Here is a 23,963-nt window from a genome sequence, read left to right as displayed (position 1 = left end):
CATGCAATAAATAAAAAAAAAATCTAAGTAACAATATTGCATGTATATATATATATGTATGTATACATAATTAAATAAAAGAAATTAAAGAAAAAAAAGATTATTTTTATATATTCCTATTATTAATAAACCACAATTCAAACACAATTGTAAGAAAGGAAATATTTACAGTAACTTAACCCATAATTAGCCGAAGCCAGAAGCAAAAGGGAGCTTCTCAAGTCCCTATTCCCATCACCATCCCCAAAACCCTACACATGTGCGCCTTCCCCAGCTAACTAAATCTCTGCTTCCTCTCCCTCTATTCCTGCCGTAGGGATGGCAGGTCCTGTACTTCGCGCTCTCTGGTCCTCCACCGCAAGGAGGTCCTTCTCCTCCCAATCATCATCCTCACCTCACGTAAATCTCAGACACCATCTATCATGCTCGCGTGTCGCCCCGTTCTTCTCGCGCTCCTTTTCTGCGGCTCCAGCTGCAGCAGCTGCCGGTGTGCCGAACAGCTCGCTCGAACCTAGCCGGCTGAGGAACGTGGCGGTGATAGCGCATGTTGATCACGGGAAGACTACGCTAATGGACCGGCTACTCCGGCAGTGCGGCGCTGACATCCCTCACGAACGCGCCATGGACTCCATCAGCCTCGAGCGCGAGCGAGGGATCACTATCGCCTCCAAGGTCGGTTTCAATTGGTTCTTCTTGTTCAATATGATGAAATTCGTTTTTATGAACTGGTGAAATCATTTATTTAAAAAAATGAATTGGTGAAATCATGAAACAGGGGAGGGATCTTAGTGCCAAAATAAGAAATTAGTTCTGCACTATAAGAATCACTGTTGTAACAATAAAATTTGGACTTTTATATGAGAAGACTTACCACTTATTGCAAAAACAGTATTCATTAGATAATATTCAAATACAGGAGAGGAGTGAAAGAGAGGTTTTTCTTCTTTACCAATTCTTGTCTAAACAATATTTTGAGTACCAGTAGCTAAAAAAATTTCTTTTTTGTCGGTGATTGACTGAGGTGTCTTCACTTCACTAGGCTAAGCTCCTGAATTTTGGAAATGATCCTCCTACTAAAATTACTCCTTCCGTACAAATTTTCATGGCAATTTATCCATGCCCAAGTTTATAGCTATATATTTTAAGCATGAATAAATCACAAAACAATAATGATAGTCCATTCTTTTATATAAGTTGTGTTTCGGTGACTGTTATCATTTCTTTTTTACTATTACGATCCAGTATGACTTGTGTTCATACTCTGATCCTCATATGCAGGTTACATCCGTTTCATGGAAGGAAAATGAATTAAACTTGGTTGATACACCTGGACATGCTGATTTTGGTGGTGAAGTATGCTGTTGTTGATCTATCTGTGCCAGGATTTGATGATCTTTGCATGATTGCTACATGATATTACATCTTCTACTCTTTAATATATATCCAAACTGTTTCATTACTTCAAGATGGAACATTTGGCAATTTGGAAGCTGCACTAAATATCTCTGAATCAGTTCAGTGATCTTTATAACTTTTGTGTCGGATTTATCTAGGTTGAGAGGGTTGTTGGCATGGTTGAAGGAGCAATTTTAGTTGTTGATGCTGGTGAAGGTCCACTTGCGCAGACGAAATTTGTTCTTGCTAAAGCCTTGAAGTATGGGCTGCGTCCTATTCTTCTCCTCAACAAAGTAGACCGACCTGCAGGTATAATTACTTATTCAAACTGTCTTTTGCTTTTTAACAATGAAGATTAACTGTTCTTTTTTTTACTAAAAAGAATAGTATGATCATTAATTTTTTAGCACCAATTGAGTGCCACCCATGTGCACAGTTATTTACAAATCAGTGCACATGTCTGTAAAATTTCCAAAATCCTCTATAGTATGAATAAGATACCCTATAACCAATGATCCCAAATACTGTAGCCATATGTCCCTAATTCTAATAAACTCCTTTTCAACTCCCTCAAAAGGTCTATTATTTCTCTATTTCCAAAACCACCCAAAACATAGGAAGATGAATGAGACCCACAATTTTCCTCCCCTTACTAATTTCCTCCCACGCCCAAATCTCATCTGCGATAACCTATCTAATCCCCAGTAACCCATAAATCATAGTTCATAACTTACACACAGTAGGACACCACAATAGAATATGATTGTAGGATTCTGCTTCTCTCTTACATAGACAACATCTATTCACGATAGTTTTTCCACTTCTCATCAGTTTGTCAATAGTCAAATACACTCTCTTCCACCTCCCACGCAAAAAAAGTAAGTTTTAGAGGAGTATTCCCTTTCCATATTTGCTTAAATGAGAATCTGGTTTCACCTATAGCTAAATTTCTTACCAAATGATTGTAGTAGGACTTAGATATGAACTGTCCTTTCTTATTGAGTTTGCATACTGTTTGATCATTGTTACTGCTAAGATTGACAAGTGAAAGTAAATGTAGTAATGTTTCATATTCATTAATCTCCCAATCATTAAGATTTCTTATCACATTCACATCCATCTCCTTATTTACTCCAACATCATTGTTTGCCTCCTCAACTGTGATATTCTTGAACTGTGCTATTGGCAAAATCTGAGGGAATTGATCTTCAAGGATTCGCCCTCCAACCCAAGAATCTCTACAGAACAAAATGGTGTTCCCTCTTCCTACTCTCCAGCTAATAAATTCCTGGAATTTTTGTCTATGCATGCTTATTTTCCTCCACATTCCCATCCCATTGGTCTAGCTTTCACTCTTGGAAACGAACCTCTATCCATAATCCTAAATTTAGCTTCAATACTCTCCTCCACAGCCTGCCATTCTCCTTCATGCATCTCCATAGCCATTTCTCCTATAAAGCCAAATTCATCTCTACAAAGGATCTCAACCCTAGACCCCCTGTGACATAGGTTTTTTCATCTCCCCCACTTCACCAACTAATACTTCTTCCTATCCTCCAAGTCTCCCCAAAGGAACCTACACTAAATAGACTCCAATTTCTTTGCCACTTTAGCTGGGATTATACTAACACACATGTATTAGATAGGTAGATTAGCTAACGTGCTCTTTATAAGTGTTAACCTTCCACCTTTAAATAAAATGTTTCTCTTCCAATCTGTTAATCTTCTTTCAAACATATCAATCACCGGGTTCCATGTCTTCTCATCTTTATAATTGGACCTAAAGGCTTATCTGAAAAAAAAGGACCCTAATGGTAACCTTAGATATTAGTAGGTAATTCCACCATTTTACAACCCAATACACTTGCCAATCTTGTTTCATCCCTCATGTCACACAGTCTGACCATCTCAGACTTTGTCAGTTTAATGTTAAGCCCCAGCCTGCTTGAAAGCACAGTAGAACACATATGAGATTAAGCATCATCTTCTCATCCGATGCACAGAAGACCAAGGTGCATCAGCAAAGAAAAGATGGGTTACCTCCTCCATCTGTTCATTTTCCCCCACTTTCACTCCATGTAAAACTCCATCTCGCTCGCTCTTAACAACAACCTGTTCAGCGTTTCCATCACGATGGTGAACAATAGAGTTGAAAGTGGATCACCTTGCCTCAGCTCCTTAGAAAAGATCAACTGTTTATTTTGATTGAAAATAATTATCCTTTAAGTATCTGTTCATATTGGAGCTCATGCTCAATACATTCTTCTTTAAATTCTCAGGAAGTGGAAATAGTTCTAGGAATTTTCTTATTAATATATCATAGAAGACATAGCATATAAACAAAAATGCCCAGTCTATTCCCGTTTATGCATATTCCAGTCTTAAAGGTAATGTTTGAATAATGTTGAAGGTAAATGTTCTATTGTATGAATCGTTCATTAATTTTTTTGTTTTGTCCTTACGTTGATCATTAATCTTGCAGTCTCTGAGGAGAGGTGTGATGAAGTAGAGAGCCTAGTATTTGATCTTTTTGCAAATCTTGGTGCTACAGGTGAGAAATATTTGAAACTGATAAGTTGCATTATTCAATAAGTTACTTTGACTTGCTTAAGTTTTATTTAAGTTGGCTAGAAATTTGAATAAATCATTTGTTTTTTAGAGGAGCAGCTAGAATTCCCAGTTCTCTATGCATCTGCCAAAGAAGGGTGGGCATCCTCCACCTTCACCAAAGATCCTCCTGCTGATGCAAGGAATATGTCACAGTTGCTTGATGCCATCATAAGACATGTTCCTCCACCAAAAGCAAACCTTGATGCACCTTTTCAAATGCTGGTTAGTATTAATGCTGATGAGCTTACTCAAATATGTTGTTATGTCTTTGTAATTGACCATGCATGTGCACGTGAATAAACAATTGCAGTGCTAGTTAATTTTTTTCTGCTAGCTTGTTTCAACAGTTGCCTTTAGCTTAAATTGTGTTTTTATGTTTTTGTACTTGAGCATGCATGTGCATATGAGTGGATAATGACGATGCTAGCTAATTTTTTTCTGGTAGCTTATTCCTTAAGTTATCTTGTTTGAAGAATTTTATTGACAACAGGCACCCACAGGCTAATGTAAATGCTTTGAAGTGCTATCTCTGTGGCTCTAAGGAAACTATTACTGTTTGAAGTGCAATTGATGGAGAATGTCGGTAGTAACAATTAGAGTAGTATTAGGAAAATATTTCATTATTTACTTATGTGATTATACCTTGCAAAAACTATTAGGTACCTTTTGAAACAAGTTACTGTATGGAGTTTATGTGAGATTCTTGTTCCTTAAGCTTCTCATATGGTAAATAACAAATATTTTCAATTCTATCTTTATTTTTTCTTTTTCCCTCGTTAGTTATATCTTTTAGGATCATTGTTGCCTCTCACACTCTCTCTTTCTCTCTCTTCTGGCATAAGCATCATCTCAGTCCTCTATATTAGGAAATTCCTAGTGGTTGAGAGGTCTATCAACATTTTCCTGGAGACAGAATTTGGCAATATTCTTAGGCTCACAAGAAATAGTTTCAGTTTTCCTTCTCTTTCTACCTCTTCAATTTCAAGGAAAATGGCTTTTCTAGTCTCTGTGCTATCTCTCTTGGTATAGACTAGCGGTCATGAAGTCTGTTTGCTATCTCTTTTAATCAAAATTGCAAAACTCAGACTACAAATCAGCTGCTTGTCAGTTCACTAGTCACCCTCAAGTAGTGAGTGGCACCATTCCTATTGCCAAAACCAGAGCTTACTAGTTGGCAGATCCCCGAAGCCCTACCATGAATCTCCATTAGAGTACATGCCTCTGGCTGCCACACTTTTGCCTGTCACTGCTTCTTCATATATGGACTTCTCTGCACTTCTTTTTTGTTTGTAGTGAGGTATATCTTAACAAACCTTAAAGTGGTGAAAGATGATTGGCATCATACTATTACATTTCAAATTCTTGTCATTTTTGGAACAAAAGCTCAAGCGCTTGGTATTGATGGCTGAAATTGTGTGAATGTAATTTTACTTTTGAGGGAGTCAACTTTTTTTCTTCCCAGGGAAAGTTGATGGAGAATGTCTTTAAATAAAAATTAGAGTAGTATTGGGAGAATAGTTCCATTTTTTTTTTGAGATAAAAAGTGTAAATATATATAAATAGGGTATCAATGGAGTACCACCCATATACAAATTTACAAAGTTGTTAGGGTGTTAATAACATTCCCAAAATTTTCATCTCTAATGATGTCATGACCCAACACAATGTTACCAAAATAATTAAATCATAATTCTTTTAGTCTATTAATATCCCTCTCAATACCATCAAACGTCCTCTTATTCCTTTCTTTCCAAATGGCCCAAAAAAAGTTTAAAGGGATAATTTTAACAATATTCTTTTTCAGATCAATCCCACTCCAAGCCCAAATCTCATAAAAAACCGAACCAGAGATGACCCAGTTGATTCCAATCAGTCTATAAATCTGGTACCATAAATCGTGGACCACCTCGCAGTGAAGAAGTAAGTGGCAGCATGATTCCTTAGCCTTCTTGTACATAAGACACCCATTAACCACAATCTGACCTCTAGTCTTCAGCTTATCAAGTGTCAATATACTTCCTCTACAAGCCTCCCATGCGAAAAAAACAATTCTAGGCAGGCCCCTGGAATTCCAAATCTGTCTTGAAGGGAAAAGGGGAATGTTTTCCTGCCCAGTTCCCACCAGCTGCCGATAAAGCGAATCAACCGTGAATTCACCTTTTTTGGATGGTTTCCAACGAATCTGGTTTGCTTCACCACTAATTTGACATTGTGAGACCATCCTCAAGACCTCTTCATAATCAGAAACCTCCCAATCATTTAGATTTCTAGAGACGTTCACTGTCCAAGACAAACATCCATTTTCCGTTGCATACACCTCCTCAACTCTCATGTTTTTAGATTGTGCAATGACATATATTTTAGAGAATCTAGTTTTCAAGCATCCCCCATCCAACCACTCATCATGCCAAAACCTTATAAAGTTTCCCATACCCAATTTCTAGTTGATGCACTCTTTAAATCTCGGCCAACCTTGTTTGATATTCTTCCATAAAGCGCGGCCATGGTCCCTGCAGTCACGGAAACCCTCCTCAGCAAAATCAAGTCTGCCCCATTTAGCAACTATAACCTTTCTCCAAAATCTGCCATCTTCCTTAAAGAATCTCCACAGCCACTTGCCTTGAAGGGCCTTATTCATATGAATCAAAGATCTGATATTCAAACCGCCCATGATATGAGGTTTTTTAACGTTCGGCCATTTTACCAAGTGATACTTACTTTTCTCAATGCCGTCCCCCCATAAGAAGCGACATTGAATTGATTCCAATCTTTTTGCAATGCTAACCGGTATAGTTAGGGTAGTGAGATAGTATATTGGAAGGTTAGCAAGTGTACTTTTGATTAGAGTGTATCTTTCACCTTTTGATAAGAAATTCCTCTTCCAAGTCGCAAGCCGGTTCTCAAACATTTCAACCACCGGTTCCCATGTTTGTTTATCTTTGTATCTTGCCTCTAACGGCATCCCCAAATATTTTATGGGGAGCTGCGCAGTCTTGCACCCAAGAATCTTAGCCAAACTGCTATCATCACCCACACTCCTCATCCTTACTAATTCCGATTTAGATAAGTTAATTTTGAGACCCGAAACGCCTTGGAAGCAAAGGAGGATGCACTTAAGATGCAATAAGTATTGCTTTTTTGGCTGCAAAAATAACAATGTATCATCCGCAAAGAATAAGTGAGATACCTCAATGGAATTATCACCTCTGCCCACTTGCACCCCTCTAACCAGCTGCAGTTCTTTAGCCCTCTCCATCAAGCCATTCAAAGCTTCAATCACAACAATAAATAATAATGGAGAGAGTGGATCCCCTTGTCTCAGCCCCTTGGATCCCCTGGTCTCAGCCCCCTGGATCCCCTTAAAAAATTAGAAGGTCTGACATTGACTAGAACAGCGAAAGAAGTAGTATTCAAACACGCTTTCATCCATAATATGTCATCCCAAAACCCATTTTATATAATATGTAATCCACGAAATCCCAACTAACCTGGTCGTAAGCTTTTTCCATGTCAAGTTTACAAATCAATCCCTCATTTCCATTGTGCACCAAATCATCCACAACCTCGTTAGCCACAAGTATAGCATCTTGGATTTGCCTTCCCTCCACAAAAGCATGTTGACATTCGCCCACCACCTCCCCCAAAACTCTAGTAAATCTTGCTGCCATCACCTTTGCAATAAGTTTGTATATGCACCCAACTAAGCTAATAGGTCGAAAGTCTTGTATGTTCTTTGCATCTTTCCTCTTTGCAATCAAACCGAGAAAGGTAGAATTAAGTTCCCGCACAAAATTACCATTATTATGCAAATTATGAAATAACTCCATCACATCATCTTTTATCACATACCAAAAGTCTTAGAGGAATCTCATATTGAAACTGTCCGGTTCAGCCGGTTCAGAGGCTTTATCTCCATTACAGGACATCAACACAGCCTGCACTTTCTCCTCAGTAAACACTGCTCCAAATTCTGCCTGCTTATTCTGCTGATTCTTCTAAAGTCTAAGCCATCCAATTTCAGTCTCAGCCTAAATTCCTCCTTGTACGTATCCTCAAAATAAATCCTGGCAGCTTCCCTCATTTGGTCCTTTCCTTTACAAGTCACTCCATTCACCCCTAACTCTTCAATGTAATTACATCTCCTCTTGTGACTTGCTAAAGCATGAAAATACTTAGTATTTCTGTCACCCTCCAATAGCCACTTCTCTCTTGACCTCTGCTTCCAATTCACTTCCTCCATCTTCGATTTTCTGGCTATCAGCAACTTGATCTCATCCCTGTGAAGCTGATCAGCAACCCCCAACCCCCTTCCTGCCCTCCATATCATCCAACAACACCAATTCACTAAGCCAACAATCCATCTCTTCACCTTCCTTTTTGATTTCCTCCTTGGTCCAAGCTTTTATTTCATTTTTCAGCAGTTTTAGTTTGCTTGCAACTCTGAAAGAGCTGTCCCATCGAAGTTGGAAGAGAACCATTTTTCCCCAACCAATTCTTTGAACTTCAACTTCTTCAACCACCTATTATCCAGTCGGAAAGGAACTGGCCCCCAATGGATTCCATCGAAGGTCAAACTGATAGGAAAATGATTAGAGATGGGGCGCTGAAGTAAACGTTGAGTCACCCTACAAGTTGTAGCAAGAAATCAGGTGAGATGAGAAAACGATCAATCCTAGAACATGATGGATTAATCCTCTGGTTTGTCCATGTCCAAGAGCCCCCAATCAATGGGAGATCAGCAAGCTCTAACTCCTCCACAGCCTCTCTGAATTCCTTAGTCACCGCCGCATTAGAGTTCCCCCCATTTCTTTCATCCCTCCCCATAAACATGTTAAAGGCCCTCCCCCCCCCCCCCCCCCCCACAATTCAATTCCCACTCCACTTCATTTTACAGGCTTTTAACTCATTCCATAGTAAATCTCTCTCACCACTATTTCCCCTGCAGTACACCTTAGAAAAAACTCACTCTTCCCTTCCCCTGGTGCACTTGAACTTTCCCGAAATACAAGTTTTCTCATACCACACATCCATGCATTGCAACCGATCCTCATTCCACATCATCAGAATTTCCCCAGCAGTACCTCTGGCAGGCAAGAAGTGGTACCCAATATTCTCCGTTTTCCACAAACTTTTCACCAATGACATCGCATGCATCCGCTTTGGATTCCTGAAGGCACACGAGATCCGCCTTCCATCTCCCCAGGCATCCCTTGATGACAGTCTTCTTATTCCGGTCATTAATCCCGCTCACATTCTACGAAATAATCTTGTCTATTATTACGCAATATTCATCTCCCTATCTCCCCCTCCTTCCTTCAATTTCTTCCTTCCCTCATAGTTGATCGATGACTCCAGTCTTTTCAGTTCTCTTGGCATACCCGATCCACTAGATTTCTTCCTTTTAGGGACACTCGAGAGTACCTGATTTTCCATGCCATGTAGGGAAACTCCCATCATCTGCTGAATTTTTGAATATTTTATAGAACCCACACAGTACAACCATCATTCACATCATAGTCCACTTTCTTTCCCTGGGTATGGAACAAAACCTGCTCTCCCTGCTCAGTTAACATCACCACATCTAAAGTTTGGACGTCCTCCTCAATCTGAACCAAAGCTTGGGAGCTAATAGTAGAGAAAACCTTGCCTGCCTCACTTTCCGTATACCCATTTGCTTCCACTTCCTTCTCTCCACCGTAAAGGTCACTGCTCGTCTCAGTTGCGTTTTCGTTGAACATTGCAGTAGGAATTAGTTCTTCCCCGTTTCTACTATCCTCTTCTCTTCTCGCATCCTCGTCGGCCAACAGCCTCACATCGATATTTCCTCTCTCTTCTGGACCACACTTAGGTGGAGAGTAGCTAACCACTCTCACACCCGAAGGCTCACCATCAGTAGGAATATTCCCAACGGGCCTCCAATCATATTTTCTGAATGGGCCTCTTCCATTCGGTCTGCTTCTAAAACCATTCGGGTCCACCACCCATTTACCTTTCTCTTCATGTGAGTCTACGCTCACCATTGGGTCTGGACAAGTTCGGCCTAGATAGTCCCTGATTTTTCATTAACCCACCAAGCCTAAACAACTTTTGGGCGACTGCCTCCCCCAACCCACATAGTTCACTGGATCCTTTTGTCCTACCCGATTGTACTGATTTTCAGAGGCTTTGAGCGTTGCCGCATATTTATGGTTCACCCCACCATCCCTAGAGAAATGAATCACCATCGGACAGTGTGGGCAATTAAAACATGACCACCAGGAGCCCTTCCGATTCTTTCTAGCTTTATCAACCTCTCTTTCCTTCTTTGTCTTCCTGTTCAAGGAGCTTGGATTAACAACCTTCCTATCAGCCAACTCAAAAGCCACCATCATAAACAACCACCATCTCTGTCCCTCTGCACCGGCTGGGATAAAGATTCTTCTCGCCTTTTTTTCCCACACTTCCGACAAGACTAAGGACCTCTCCTGTTTTGTTCGAACGAAATCCATAGATCTCTGTTATGCCCCACATGGTGTCTTGCCCAACTCAAACCTTTCTTATTCCAGTAGAAGTCCTCTAGGGCATTGAGGACCTAGTTGACTTCCGCTTTTTCGAAAAAGATCGACGTCTGAAACCCTCTGCCATTCTCATAAACCCTCATTCCATCCATCCTCCTCCCCTCACTAATCAAGTTGAAAGATTTATTGTCGACGTACAAATATTTTTGGCCATTCCGGGCAGCCATTAAGGCCAGAGGGGCGGCCGCGAGCCACAAAGGCGCAAGGCCAGGCCCTAGCACGAGGCCGCTTTTCTCTCTCTAGCGTAGACTGCTTTTCTCTCTAACGTGGACTACATTGGGAGAATAGTTTCATTATTCCTTTATATTATTATACTTCTAATCCTATTAGGATTTTATTTACTTAAGAGTTTCCTATTAGAATTCTCTAATTATAATTGGGCTAGGATTTAGATTGGAGCACAATAAGTACATTTCTTTTTTAGATAAAAAAGAAATGTACTTATTGTGCTCCAATCTAAATCCTAGCCCAATTATAATTAGAGAATTCTAATAGGAAACTCTTAAGTACATTGTAATCTCATTTCTGACATCATTTGGCTTTTAAATAGAAGCCTTTTAATAATTTTCTCAATATTTCTTCTAGTTATCTGATGAAATCAGGTGGTTAAAAATTGTACTATCTGGAAAAGTCTAGGTGTAAGATCTAGATCGTAAATTCCCAGTAGACTCTTAATTTGTCTTACATTAACAAATATGAGCACCGAGAATCAGGATTCCACAGATCAGGAATTAAGAATGTAATTTTGTCTGGAGTTTTCCAGCAATCATCTCTTTTGGCGGTGACTATTGGAGGTTGCATAAAGTTAGCAGACAAGAAATCTATTTTTTTTGAAGATAAAATGTAAAAAGTAGATTAAAGAATAGCAGCAAGAAATCTTATTTAGAAGAATTGTTCTTCTTCTACCCTATTGAGTTCCTTGGAGTGCAGTTTAATTTTCTGGTTCTTATAAATGACATTGTTTCATTAAACCTCATGGCAACTTCATCTTTTCAAGTTTCCTTTTCCTGCTATGTTCCTTTTCAAGCTCGGGTAATATTGAGAAACATAATTGATAGTGGCTTTCAGGTTTCCATGATGGAAAAAGATTTTTATCTCGGGCGAATATTGACTGGACGAGTATGTTGCGGAATTGTTCGCGTTGGTGACAAAATACATGGACTCCGTACTACAGGTTCTGGGGTTGAGAAAATTGAAGAAGGAAAGGTTTGTATATCTGTTGCTTGATTCTCATTTGAACGACAGCTTAGTTTGCACTATTTCTTAAATATTTAAACTTTTGAGTCAGTTTATCCAGATTGGTAAGTTTGTATTGATAGCCCAAAATAATTTATCTCGTGCCCTCTGGTTTCAGCTGTGCATCTTATTCTTTTTGTTTAAACTAAAAGCTTTGTAGAGTGGGAAAATATTTTTTTGGTCTATTTAATTCATGATTTTGTTAAGTTTGCATCTCAATATGTTATTTTGAGCAATATATGGAGATATCCATTTTCTTGTTCCACTTGATGCCCTCACCAAGGCTTATAACTTATTTTGCACCTGCTCAGTTGTGGAAAAGCAATGTCCTTAAAATCCTTTATAGTCCTCTCCTTCCTAATGAGCTATACACAGCCAAAGGTTTAAGAGAGATGAGTTATATCCCCTGCTTATCATCTAGCCACAGAACTTGCCATTACTCAAGTGAAACTCAAAGGTATTGCGCCAAAGAAAAAGAGTAGAAAGGTCACTGTGAAAGAAGATGGTCTAGTTTATCATCATTACTCATGCTCAGATAATTCCCGTTTACTAGAATCTTCCCCATTTTAGAAGATTGTCCTAGTGAGAATCCTTCCTCTCATTACCTCCCAAGCAAAGAATGAAATTTCTGGGAGATGGATTTAGCTTCTAAGCTTCCAAAGGAAGTTACTATGAGCTAAAGAAAAGTGGGAATCACTGTTAACTTGATCTTTTTATCCAAAATTAAGCATCGGTAGTTTATCTTTTAGTTTTAGGGGGTAAGCATGCACATGGGTGGGAGTGTAGGTTTGACTATATATTGATGGAAATTGGAGTTTCCAAAAAATTGAATCTGTTGACAGCTATTAGGAAATGTAATAGTGTTGAAATGACTCCAAGTCCCCTGGATGTATAAATATCAGGCTTATGTTTTTCTACGGGAAACTTCCGAGGCTTATGTTTAATGTTTTAGCTGGAGTCAATTCCTAATTGGTATATTCTACACGTCCACTATTATCATATGTCAGTTAACTTAATGATTGTTGTCTTGTAGGTTGTGAAGCTAATGAAAAAGAGGGGTACGAGCATGGTTCTGATCGACAGTGCTGGAGCAGGTGATATAATATCAATGGCTGGGATGGGAAGTCCATCAATAGGCCATACAGTGGCAAGCACAGAGGTAACAAAATAATTTTGTTCTCATGTTTGAAAGAAACTATTCTTTTTCGAATTGATATGGAAATATATAAATAGTTCAATAGTGAGATGATAAAAATTTAAATAAGTTCCAATTAGAATTGAAACAATAATTTTCAAATTTTTTCAAATAAGTAGAATTTGAAATGCATTGTTTCGGTTCCACTTGAAATTTATTTTGAGTTATTGAAAGATGTATACATTTTCATATGAATTCTAAAAAGATGATTTATTCTACAAATGCATTGTTTCATATTGTATCACCATTACGTGTGTACTACACTCATTTTCTTTGGGAGACAAGAAAGTTGCTCTTTCAGATGGGAGACTTAAAATTTTTTTTAATATATATCATATGCTTAGCTCATCTGTTACTCACCTTCCATACCCCATAACTTTCTTACTCAGAAAAATTTCCCACTTTACTGTATTTTGCTGGCTGGAACTTAATCCTTTCTATTGTGGAAATAGAGTAGTAGTGATGTAAAGGTAGTTAAGTTGAAATCATTTGTTGGTAGTTATGCTCGACTACAATGCTGTTCATGACAATTTTTTTAAAATCTTTTATTCCAATGTTAATCTTTCTATGATTTGAGGTAAAGATTCTAGCAAACTTTGCTATACTAAAGGTCCAATTTTGCTGACAATTTCTCTATTAACTCAGTTATAGGCATTGTAATGTGGTGAAGCAGCCTTTCTCCCATTAGATGTTGGTGTCAGATCTTTGATCACTTTCAATGAAATGCTTATTGGAAACTTTCGACAATTTATGCTAAGTTTGGACTGGATATATGGGCTAAGCCTTCTAGAGAGTTGCATGGGTTTGGCCTCTAGAAGAGTATCGATGTTTGGTTGGGAGGAGTTTTCAGTTGCATGCAAATGAGGGTTATGTTAGGGGGAGGATGATGTTAGGGAAAGATGAATGGCATTGGACCATCATTTTCCTGTGATCTCCTGTTTGGTCAGGAGCGAGGACCTATTAGGTATTGATTTCTCCTCTGTCTCAATTGTTCATGTGGTGAGGAAGGTGGATCTTGTTAGAAATCTCAATTTTTGGAGAAGAAGAATTTGTTAGAATTCTCCAATTCCTTTCCTTTTGTAATGGTTCACCTAGCGGCGCTAATGTACAGTGTGGAAATTAAGTGCTGATGGCTCGTATTCTGTGAAGTATTTCTACAAGAACCTTGACCAACTTCCCTTGTCCTGTGTACTTTCCCTTGGAAGCTCATATGGAAGTTGAATGTGACCCCTAGAGTTGCTCTCTTTTCTTGGGAGGCTATAAAAGGGAGAATCTTATTATTAATAATTTTAGGAAGACAGGAAATATTTTGGTTAATGGTTGCTATTTGTGTAAGAGGACAGGTAGAACTCCAAACAATCTTTTGTTTTATATCTCTTTCTATTTTTGGCTTTGTACAACGGTTGAGTTCCTTAGGTTGAGTTGGGTTATTGTGGGTTGGTTGCTGAGGAGTTTTGGGCTTCATGAGGTGTTTGAGGTAATAAGAAGAGAAAGGAGATTGTCTCTCTTATTTCCTTGGCTACTTTGTGTGTTATTTGAAAGAGAGAAATAAAAAAGCTTTAAGATAGAGTTTGGGACCTTCAGTCCTAGACATAGTGATGTTGTTAGGATATGGTGCTAGACATAGTGTTTTGTTCTAGTGCTGTACTTTTTGCTTAACGGTTACTATTTTAATTGTGACGAGGACCTTGAGGACCTAATTTGGTAATTTAACTGAGTTGTAAAGTCATTTTGTATGAGGTTGATGCTGCATTGGTGCTTTGTTTATAAATACATATATTTTTCGTTTCTATTTTGAGATAATAGGATGTTAAATAGACCATCTATTACCTGCAACATTCAGCTGGTCAGGATATTCAATGTTGACCTCATAAGAAAATCTCAGGGGTTCTCCTGATGTTTTACATACTTCTTTGTTATATGATCCAACCCTTATTGTAGTTTCATGGTGTATTAGATAACATCGAATAAGAATAGTTTTGAATTAGGTAGCCTGGGCTTGAATTTATTGACATTTAGGTAGCTAGATCAATGACTAATGTTTGGAACTTTTTATTTTTGATAGTGAAAAAATTAGTATTAGCAACTTAGAATATCCTTTGAGACTTGAAAGCACAAATTCAATAGTAAGGCTAATTGAAGCTTCCTTTTTCCTGAGAGATGTATATTAACAAGGAACCTAATGGGTTCCTTTTTTTGACTGGGAGGCTTGTTGGGAGAGGATTTTAACTATTGACAAGCTGAGAAGTTGAGGAAGGGTGCTGATTAATGGATGTTATTGGTGTTTAAATGCTGAGGAAACATGTAACCATCTCCTTTTATGGTGTCCGGTTGCATATAGTCTTTGGAGCATGGTATATGGTCTTTTGGGATTGGATTGGGTTATGGCTGGGTCTGTGGAGGGTGAGATCTGGGTTTGGGATGGTTTATATGTAAAAAATAAGATTGCTAACTTGATACCTTTGACTGTTTTGAGAATTATTTGGAAGGAGAGAAATAGTAGGGCTTTTGATAGTGTTAAGAATAGTATTTATAGCATAAAAGATAGGTAGATTGATTATTTTGGGTCTATTTTGTTTGGTTATGACATTATCAGTGATGTGAATTTTGGGAATGTCATTGATACACTAACACAATTGTAAATGGGCAGTATCCCCTTTTTTTGGTACCTTATTAATATATACTATACATTTTTATCTCAAAAAGAAAAACAAAGAACCTAATGGGTGCCAAATCTATAATAGTAATTAAAAATTGGATTCTAGAACCAAATTGTAATCATTGTAGCACTCTCTTGCACTTTTTGCTCGTGAAATGAGATTTTAAAGATGCTTCATATTGGCAGGTTATGTCTGCACTACCCACGGTTGAGCTGGACCCGCCAACTATTTCCATGACTTTTGGTGTCAATGACTCGCCACTGGCTGGTCGTGATGGTGTACATGTAAGTTTCCTGCTTCTAATTTCTCTATTGTATGTTTATGATACTTGCTGGAATAACATCTTACTTTATCTCACGTAAATCTATGTGCACAGTGTACTTATATTGAACCTCTACTAAATATTGGGACTGTCATGGATCACTTAGTCGATTTGTAATTATTTTATTTTCGGGTGGTACCTCATTGATATTTTTGTGCATAATAATACTCTCTCTTTTAAAAAAAGCTTATATTGAACTTCTATTACATCCTATTGATGTCTTTTTGCAATGTTTGGATGTGTTCAGTTACATGTCAGTCTGACATTCTGGCTCGCTCTTATTTAAATATACTATAAGTGTTTGACAGCTAATGCAAGCTGTACCGAATGATATTTTAAATTTTTTTTGGAAAAATTACATGCCCAAGCCTTTGGTCCATTCTCCGTTATTTGATCTGTTTGACCTAATGCGTACTAGATCCATATAAACATCAATCAGTTCTCAATATGGAAATTTAAGATTTTGTCAAAGAACTTTAGGCATCCTTCTCTATCTCTAAGTATTTGTATAAGAAATCAGTTTCCTGATGTTCATTCATTGTTGCAACTATAAGAAGAGATTGAGATTTATTTCAAAAAAAAAAAGAAGATATTGAGATTATTATCAATGAATTATGCAGAGAGAGTCATGGTTATCTTGTTAAATGGGGTAGACCCCTAGATTGTAGTACTTGTATTTATGAAATTGATATTGATTTCTTCGAATGACATCTCTAATCTACTATGCCAAGATGAGCCGATATTTCTGGTGGGAAGAATGATGTAATGTCAGTAGAGAAAGAACTATTACGAGAAATTTTATGTTAAAAGTAATAGAAAGACATAATGGTTCTTTTTCAGATAACTTATAGGATGGAGTTAATTAGTTTTTCCTTGTTAATTTTCTAGGTGGACTTGTTTTACTTTGATTATGTTTGGTGTCCATAAATAGCTAGTCTAACTTAGTTATTTGATGGACTTTTATGATTGTTATACAAGCATTCTTTAGATATTGATTATTAGTGGGATCTGATGTCCCTGATGGTTCTTTATTAATTTTCTCAATAATTGTTTCCAGGCTCTCTGTCCTGCATCAATTTGTTACTAGACTTTAACTTTAACCTGTAGTGACATGGTGTTGCTGATATAGTTAACCGGAGGAAAAATTGGTGATCGGCTAATGGCTGAAGCTGAAACGAATCTTGCCATAAATGTAATTCCTGGCTTGTCAGAATCGTATGAGGTTCAGGGAAGGGGGGAACTTCAACTGGGTTTGTTCTTCTTAGCCTTTAACAGAGTTTCATATTCATCTTATAAGAAAAAAAATAAAGTTTCATATTGCTCCACAGCGAACGATGCTATACAAGTCAGTTTGCATTCAGAAATCCATTATAGAAATTTCTTATTCATATCTGCTAAATGTTGCATTACTCTGTCACGAACAGGTATCTTGATTGAGAATATGAGGCGTGAAGGATTTGAACTTTCTGTCTCACCACCTAGAGTCATGTGAGTTTCATATGTTTCCAAGTATTACTTTGTGAGGCATTGTGTAGCACATGCATAATAGAGTCAGATATTGCAACTGAGGGAATTGGGGTGATATTTTGCTACATGTTTCACAAGCTGATATGTTCAACTTATTTCATATATTGTTCATCTGATTGGAAAAATATTATTAACAAGTAATTTAGTGGGATAAATGCCCAATTTAATTATATTTTTTGCTGTTCATTTATATTTTGGTTCCTATTCCCCTTCGAAGTTTCTGATACAGTTTTATCCCTCTTTTTGTCATTAACTAGAGCTAATTCTTGACTCTGCTCTATGAGAAAAGTAATTGCTTTGCTACGAACGAAAAATGTTACATTTTATCCTATAATTAATGTGTATGATTTCTTTCTATTAAACTATTTAATTGATATATTTCAGATTTCTATAGTCAATAGGTGCTATAATTGGACTTTAAATACTGAGCTGCAACTGTGGTTTTTTTTCCACTGATGACAAATATGCCCCTCTTAAAAATCAGGTATAAAACTGAGAACGGGCAAAAGCTTGAGCCAATTGAAGAGGTGACTATGGAAGTTAATGATGAGCATGTGGGATTAGTTATGGAAGCTTTGTCTCACAGGCGAGCTGAAGTCACTGACATGGGTCCTGTCCCTGGAAATGTTGGCAGAACTAGATTGTCTTTGACATGCCCATCAAGGTTAGTGGTCAGTGTGTATTTTCTCGCACCAGTATTTTCTATTCATTATGCTTTAGGCAAAATGCTGTAAAGTCTAGTACTACGGTAATTTTCTTGATTGTCATCCTTGGGAATTTAACAAGCAGTGATTATGAAAGCTGTTCGGCCAGGTAATATTTTTGTTCGGCATGGGGGGTTTTTGAGAAGTAGATGTTCATTTGCGGAAGTTATTCCACTCACCATTTTGTGGACGGTTTGGAAGGAGAGGAATAGGAGGGCTTTTGATGGAGTTGATGTTTCTAAATGTTTTGATATCCTATAGAATAGATGGTTTAAAACCCTAGAGTTTTTGTTGAGGGGTCATGCAACAGTGGTCATGGAGGCTTTTAGGAATTTTTGTTTCATGACGGCTGAGATTGTAAATTGTTGTAAATGGATTGCATCTTCTTAGTGCTTATAGTAATACATTTTATACTGTTTAAAACCCTAGAGTTTTTGTTGAGGGGTCATGCAACAGTGGTCATGGAGGCTTTTAGGAATTTTTGTTTCATGACGGCTAAGATTGTAAATTGTTGTAAATGGATTGCATCTTCTTGGTGCTTATAGTAATACATTTTATACTGTTTACTTAAAAAAATATTTTTGTTGGAACAGTTGATATCCATAAAATCATTGAGCAATCCATAGTCCAGATTTCGTTTAACCTTTTCTTTTCACGTCTAAGCCAAACTTCGACTTGCCATGTACTTATGGCCTTCAGTTGTTTTAATTCTAATCAAGTTGCAGGGATGGTTAGACAAACTTTGGCTTCCCATGTACTTTTTCAGTCAGATCTTTCTATATGTATCTGACTAACCAGGAATATTCTGGTCTGGGATTCACTTTAGACAAATTTAGAAGATTAAACCCTCTAGAGTGGCGTTCTTTATGTGGGAGGCTGGAAGGGGATGCGTCCTGACCATTGATAAATTGATGAGGAGGGGAATGATATTGGTGAATGGTTTACTTGTGTGAAAGAGGCGCAAAATCTTGCAATCATATTCTTCTATGGTGTCCAATAACATAGAAGCTCTGTTTTATGGTTTTTGGATGACTGGGGATCAGCTGGGCAATGGTGGGTTCGGTTAGAGATGAAATATGAGCGTGGAAAGACATTTGTGGGCGGAGGAAATATGTGGACCTTATTCTCCCCACCATCTTTTGGGTAATTTGGAAGGAGAGGAATAAAGAAGCTGTCAAGGGGGTTGATGATGTATGAATTTAAGAGGATCAGGAATAGACGGTTCCAGACTTTTGATTTTATGATTTTGACTCATCCTCTTCAATCTATGAAAGATTTTGAGAATCTTGTCAATATTTTGGTAAATTTATAAATAATTTGTATACGAATTGACACCCCTTTCATACTTGTTAATCTATATTTTTATACTTTTTATTTCATAAAAAGAGTTACAGGGACATTTATATATATACCACTAAAAATAGTGAACCTTTTACTGACATGTTGCTGAAAACTTTTCTGTTGTGTACTTCAGGGGCCTGGTTGGGTACAGAAGTGTGTTCAGCAGTGATACCCGTGGAACTGGATTTATGCATCGTGCTTTCTTAAGTATGCATCTCCTGTTACTGATAATTTTGTTTCTTCCACCTATAATATTTAAATAAGTTCACCCTCGGCCTTAGGTTCACGTTCCTGGGTCATCTATTTGAATCGAAATTTCATTCTACATTCTAATGCTCCAATTAAGGCTAAAATCAACGTGAATTTATTGTTCATATATATAGTTATATGTTAGATTTGATTTTTGTTGCCTTGGATGAAGCTGTTGTTTATGTGCAGCCATAAAATTATGTAAAATGGATTTAGTATTTCTTTTGGACTCTAGTATGGCGAAATGATTATGGACAACCTGGTTTTGGCACTGTTAGATGTTGAACCTGAAAGTGATAATTTAGACTCAATCTACTATTGTACCCAAGGTACCATTTCTTGGTGATAGAAGATGATTATATAATCTAAAATGTAGAAGAAAGGGCATAAAACTGATCCAGTATGTCTTGTTCTTTATTTTCATTTACACTTCTGAGAAACTATATGGTTTGACATTATTTATCTATTCTCTCTGAGATGAGCTGCATTTTTTATATGCTTAGTAATCTTTTTCTCCTTCAATACTTTTTTTAGGTATAAATTTCAATGACGATTGCTAATGTGATCTAAAATTTGCAGCTTATGAAAAATTTCGAGGAGCTCTTGGAAATGTAAGGAAAGGAGTAGTGGTATGTTTACAGCAGGCCGTTCTCTATTCTGACTTCTTAATTGAAATTGTTAAAAGAATAAACTGAAATCTTGCTCTTGTTATTATGTTAAGGAATATTACATGGTATTTAAGGGGAGACTTAGGAATAAGTAAAAGAAACACTAAGAGGAACCTTACTATATAGGGGATTTTATATATAGGAAAAGATAATATATGAGGAATACATTATTATTCTCTAATAAATTATACAGAAAACATTCGTATCTTCTATTGCTTCCTCTCAACTTAAGCTAGTTCTGCCTAAACTAAAGCAAATAAAAAATTATTCAAACTAACAAAAAACTTGTGGCTTGATGAATTCCCCAAACAAGACGGAGAGTTCCACGAACCATCTCTCCATGAATTGAACCAACACCTTCCTTCCAATGAACAAAACTTGACAACGGCTCAATCAAATAATAATGAGCTCAACTAAGTATCAACTTGACGCTAGTCACCAGTGACTAGATACTGTGCACGAGGAACACCAACAATAAATCTCACCAACAATTTGCCACAAACTTCAATGAACTTTGTTAAAAACCTTTTGTTGAAGGGAACAAGCTTTAACTTCTGTGAGCAACAACCTCTAATAGCTGTTTTTTTTTTGTGGTCCAACAAATATTCACTTCCTTGAGCCATTCCAAAGCTGCAATGACTTTCTGGTACAACAACTAGTTCTCTCTCCTGAGACAAAGCTCTAAGGTTAAGAACAATAACTTTTCTGGGGCAACTTTTCTTGGCTGCCCTGAGGGAAAGCCTTCAGGTTCATGACAACAATTTTATGGGACAAATAGTTCTTACTCTTTGGAGTCAGCAAGCTATTTGAGAAATAAGCTATAAGATTTAACAACCTGTAATTTTATGAGTGAAATTGCACATGTGCAAATCTTGTTCTCTATATAAGTTCAAAGTACATGGCTTGTTATGACCTTGCCATCAATTCCCTCCTTTTGTGTCCAAAAGATTAAAAAAAGTAGAAGAAGCATATTATATGCAGATATTGATATCATGTATATATGATGTATTATTATAAGCAAAGTAGTTTACTGCCCTGTGACTAAAATAACTAATCAGCGATAAACAATGAATTATTTTGTTCACTTCATTGAACAGGTATCAATGGGCTATGGCACAATCACAGCTCATGCACTTATGAGTTTGGAAGCTCGTGGAACTCTCTTTGTAATTCCTGGAATGGAGGTTATTTTTTCCTGAAATTTTGACCATTCTTTACTTTCGTATTTTTTATCTTGGCTCTTGGCGGCTACTAGTTATTATTCATATGTAACCTCTAGATTTCTTATTTGACTTCATTGTTTGTGGAGTTATCTGCAATTTCTTGCATACCTTCTGTAACTTGCATGTTTTTTGAATAAAATAACTTGCATTGTTTTCTTAAAAAACTGTTTCCTTAATCCAAATTTCTTTTTTAGCCTTGGGTTGTAGATTTTGCTGTATGTTTTTAAACCATGTAGGAGTAAGGAAGGGAGATAAGATAGGCGAGTGAAAGAAATGGAGGGAAAGGATTATATACACATGCAAAATTTTATCTGAAATAACTAAAAACTATTAAAGGAAATTATTCATAGTTGAGTTGTGCTAGAATGCTGTATAATACTCTCATGGTTCAATTTTAATCTCAAATCTCTTTTCTTAAGCGGAATTTGTGGGTTACGAGAGGAAAAAGCTTAATGAATCTTCTCATTGTTTCTTTTCTCATTTCGGCACATGCAAGTTTCAAACTTACCATACTCTTCTAATATGGTGATTCTTGGTCAATGAAATAATCTATCTGGTAATCACTAGGATGCTTTTACACCACCGATGTACTGATCTATAAGTTTAGCACGTACAGTCTAATTCATACTCTGAAATATATTAGAGGCTTTATGCTGCTTGTGTATCATGCTAATATCTGATGTTATACAGACTTATGACGGTATGATTGTTGGTGAACATTCACGGGATACAGATCTTGATGTAAGTTGGATCAATAACTCGCATTATGTTTTCATTTATTTTCTCTGTGGTTGACTTAACACAATTATTGCCTCGTTACAGGTCAACCCTGTTAGAACCAAGGAACTTACTAATGTGCGTGCTGCTTGTAAAGATGAGAATGTGAAGCTATCTCCCCCACGTCTTGTATGGAACTGTCAACCTTTCAGACTCAAATCTTCTTTGTTCTACTTTCTGTAATTGTGCTTTTCAAATGGGTTTGGCTGTTCAATTGCATTGCGGTGCCATTAAGTTGGTATAGATTGTCTTTTCATCCATGAATGCCAATTGCATCCAAAAATGAAGATGAAGATCTAACCTGACTGGATCCAGTCTGGATCGTTTCTTTTAATTATTTATTGTTTTAGTCTTTGGCCTCCAGTGTAGGAAACTTCTATATTTAGAACCTGGTCAGGAAAAGTTTATTATCACTGCTAGTTTGAGTAACTATTCAGACCATCCTATGAAAAAGCTCTTTTATTTAGACAACTATATTGGGAAGAAACTCCTGTTGTTTTTAACTTCCGCCATAGTTTTCTGTTGTTCTTTATCAACATGGTTTCTGACACGATATATTTGTGCAGATGACTCTTGAAGAAGCCATAGGATATGTAGCTTCTGATGAATTGATTGAGGTAAGTCGCATTTCAAAATTAATATACACAATTGAGCTTGAGTTGATTGTCCCCACCCCATCCGAAGTTGGTCATTTTCCTGTTCCTTTTCTCCTGTCCTTTAGCTGCAGCTGGAGTTTTAATTTCCTGGGATTAGTTACACATGTTGAGATTTCTAACAGTGGAACTCTTTTTTCAATGTTATTTTGCATTTTACATACAGGTTACACCAAAGGCCATTAGGTTGCGAAAGAGATACCTGGATGTTAACAAACGAAAAGCCATGAGCAGAAGACCGAAGGAATGAGATTCTTTCTTCAGTTTTGTAGTGTTGTAATGTAGTATATTCATACACATTCGTTTGGTTAGTCTAGGTTAATAACATAGCATACAAGAACCATTTTTTTTTTACTATAAGAGAGCTGAATTATGCGAATGGAGAAACGTAGAAACACTGCTGAAATAAGGTTTAGAAATTTGATAAAGATTTTATTTGCTAGATTAGAAACATAGCAACCAGTGGAACTGGTTCCTCGCATCATTCTAAGAATAATTTATAAGTGTATTTAACACATTCAAAGAATACTTATAAGTTTATTTCCTTTAGTTCTTTGAAGCATTCATCTACCGGACTGATGTTTCTCGTTGATTCTAGCCGCGGTTGTTTTATTTCATAATTTTGATATTACCTGATGACCCAGTTGAGATGAATGAGTAGTGCATCCGAAAGAGCTTCAAGGAATTTTGTTAAGCATCTAGGAAGTCACTATGGAAAAGGGTTAAAACATAAATTTGGTATCATTATTATTATTATTTTCTTGTTCTTCTCGTAGTGCCATTTTAGTAATTGCATACATTAGCCAGAAGTTCATCTCTCATATATATGTATATATACATGCATCA

At 37.1% G+C, this 23,963-nt stretch overlaps 1 protein-coding gene across 1 annotated transcript; it reads left to right on the top strand.

Moving 5' to 3' along the window:
* Positions 1-166: 166 nt before the first annotated feature.
* Positions 167-23,676, top strand: EMB2785 (elongation factor family protein). Its single transcript, XM_088216711.1, has 18 exons — positions 167-672; positions 1,279-1,353; positions 1,554-1,704; positions 3,878-3,946; positions 4,055-4,227; positions 11,631-11,768; positions 12,832-12,957; positions 15,839-15,937; positions 17,105-17,225; positions 17,400-17,463; positions 17,987-18,166; positions 19,681-19,754; positions 20,376-20,425; positions 21,562-21,648; positions 22,378-22,428; positions 22,510-22,593; positions 23,031-23,081; positions 23,284-23,676. Exons 1-18 carry the CDS (start codon positions 319-321, stop codon positions 23,365-23,367), a joined length of 2,031 nt encoding a protein of 676 aa, XP_088072837.1. The 5' UTR covers positions 167-318; the 3' UTR covers positions 23,368-23,676.
* Positions 23,677-23,963: the final 287 nt, after the last annotated feature.

Source organism: Carica papaya, chromosome 3, assembly GCF_054855325.1.
Source record: "Carica papaya isolate Zhongbai chromosome 3, ASM5485532v1, whole genome shotgun sequence".
In the NCBI taxonomy this organism is placed as follows: Eukaryota; Viridiplantae; Streptophyta; class Magnoliopsida; order Brassicales; family Caricaceae; genus Carica; species Carica papaya.
This window is presented reverse-complemented; position numbering and strand designations above follow the sequence as displayed.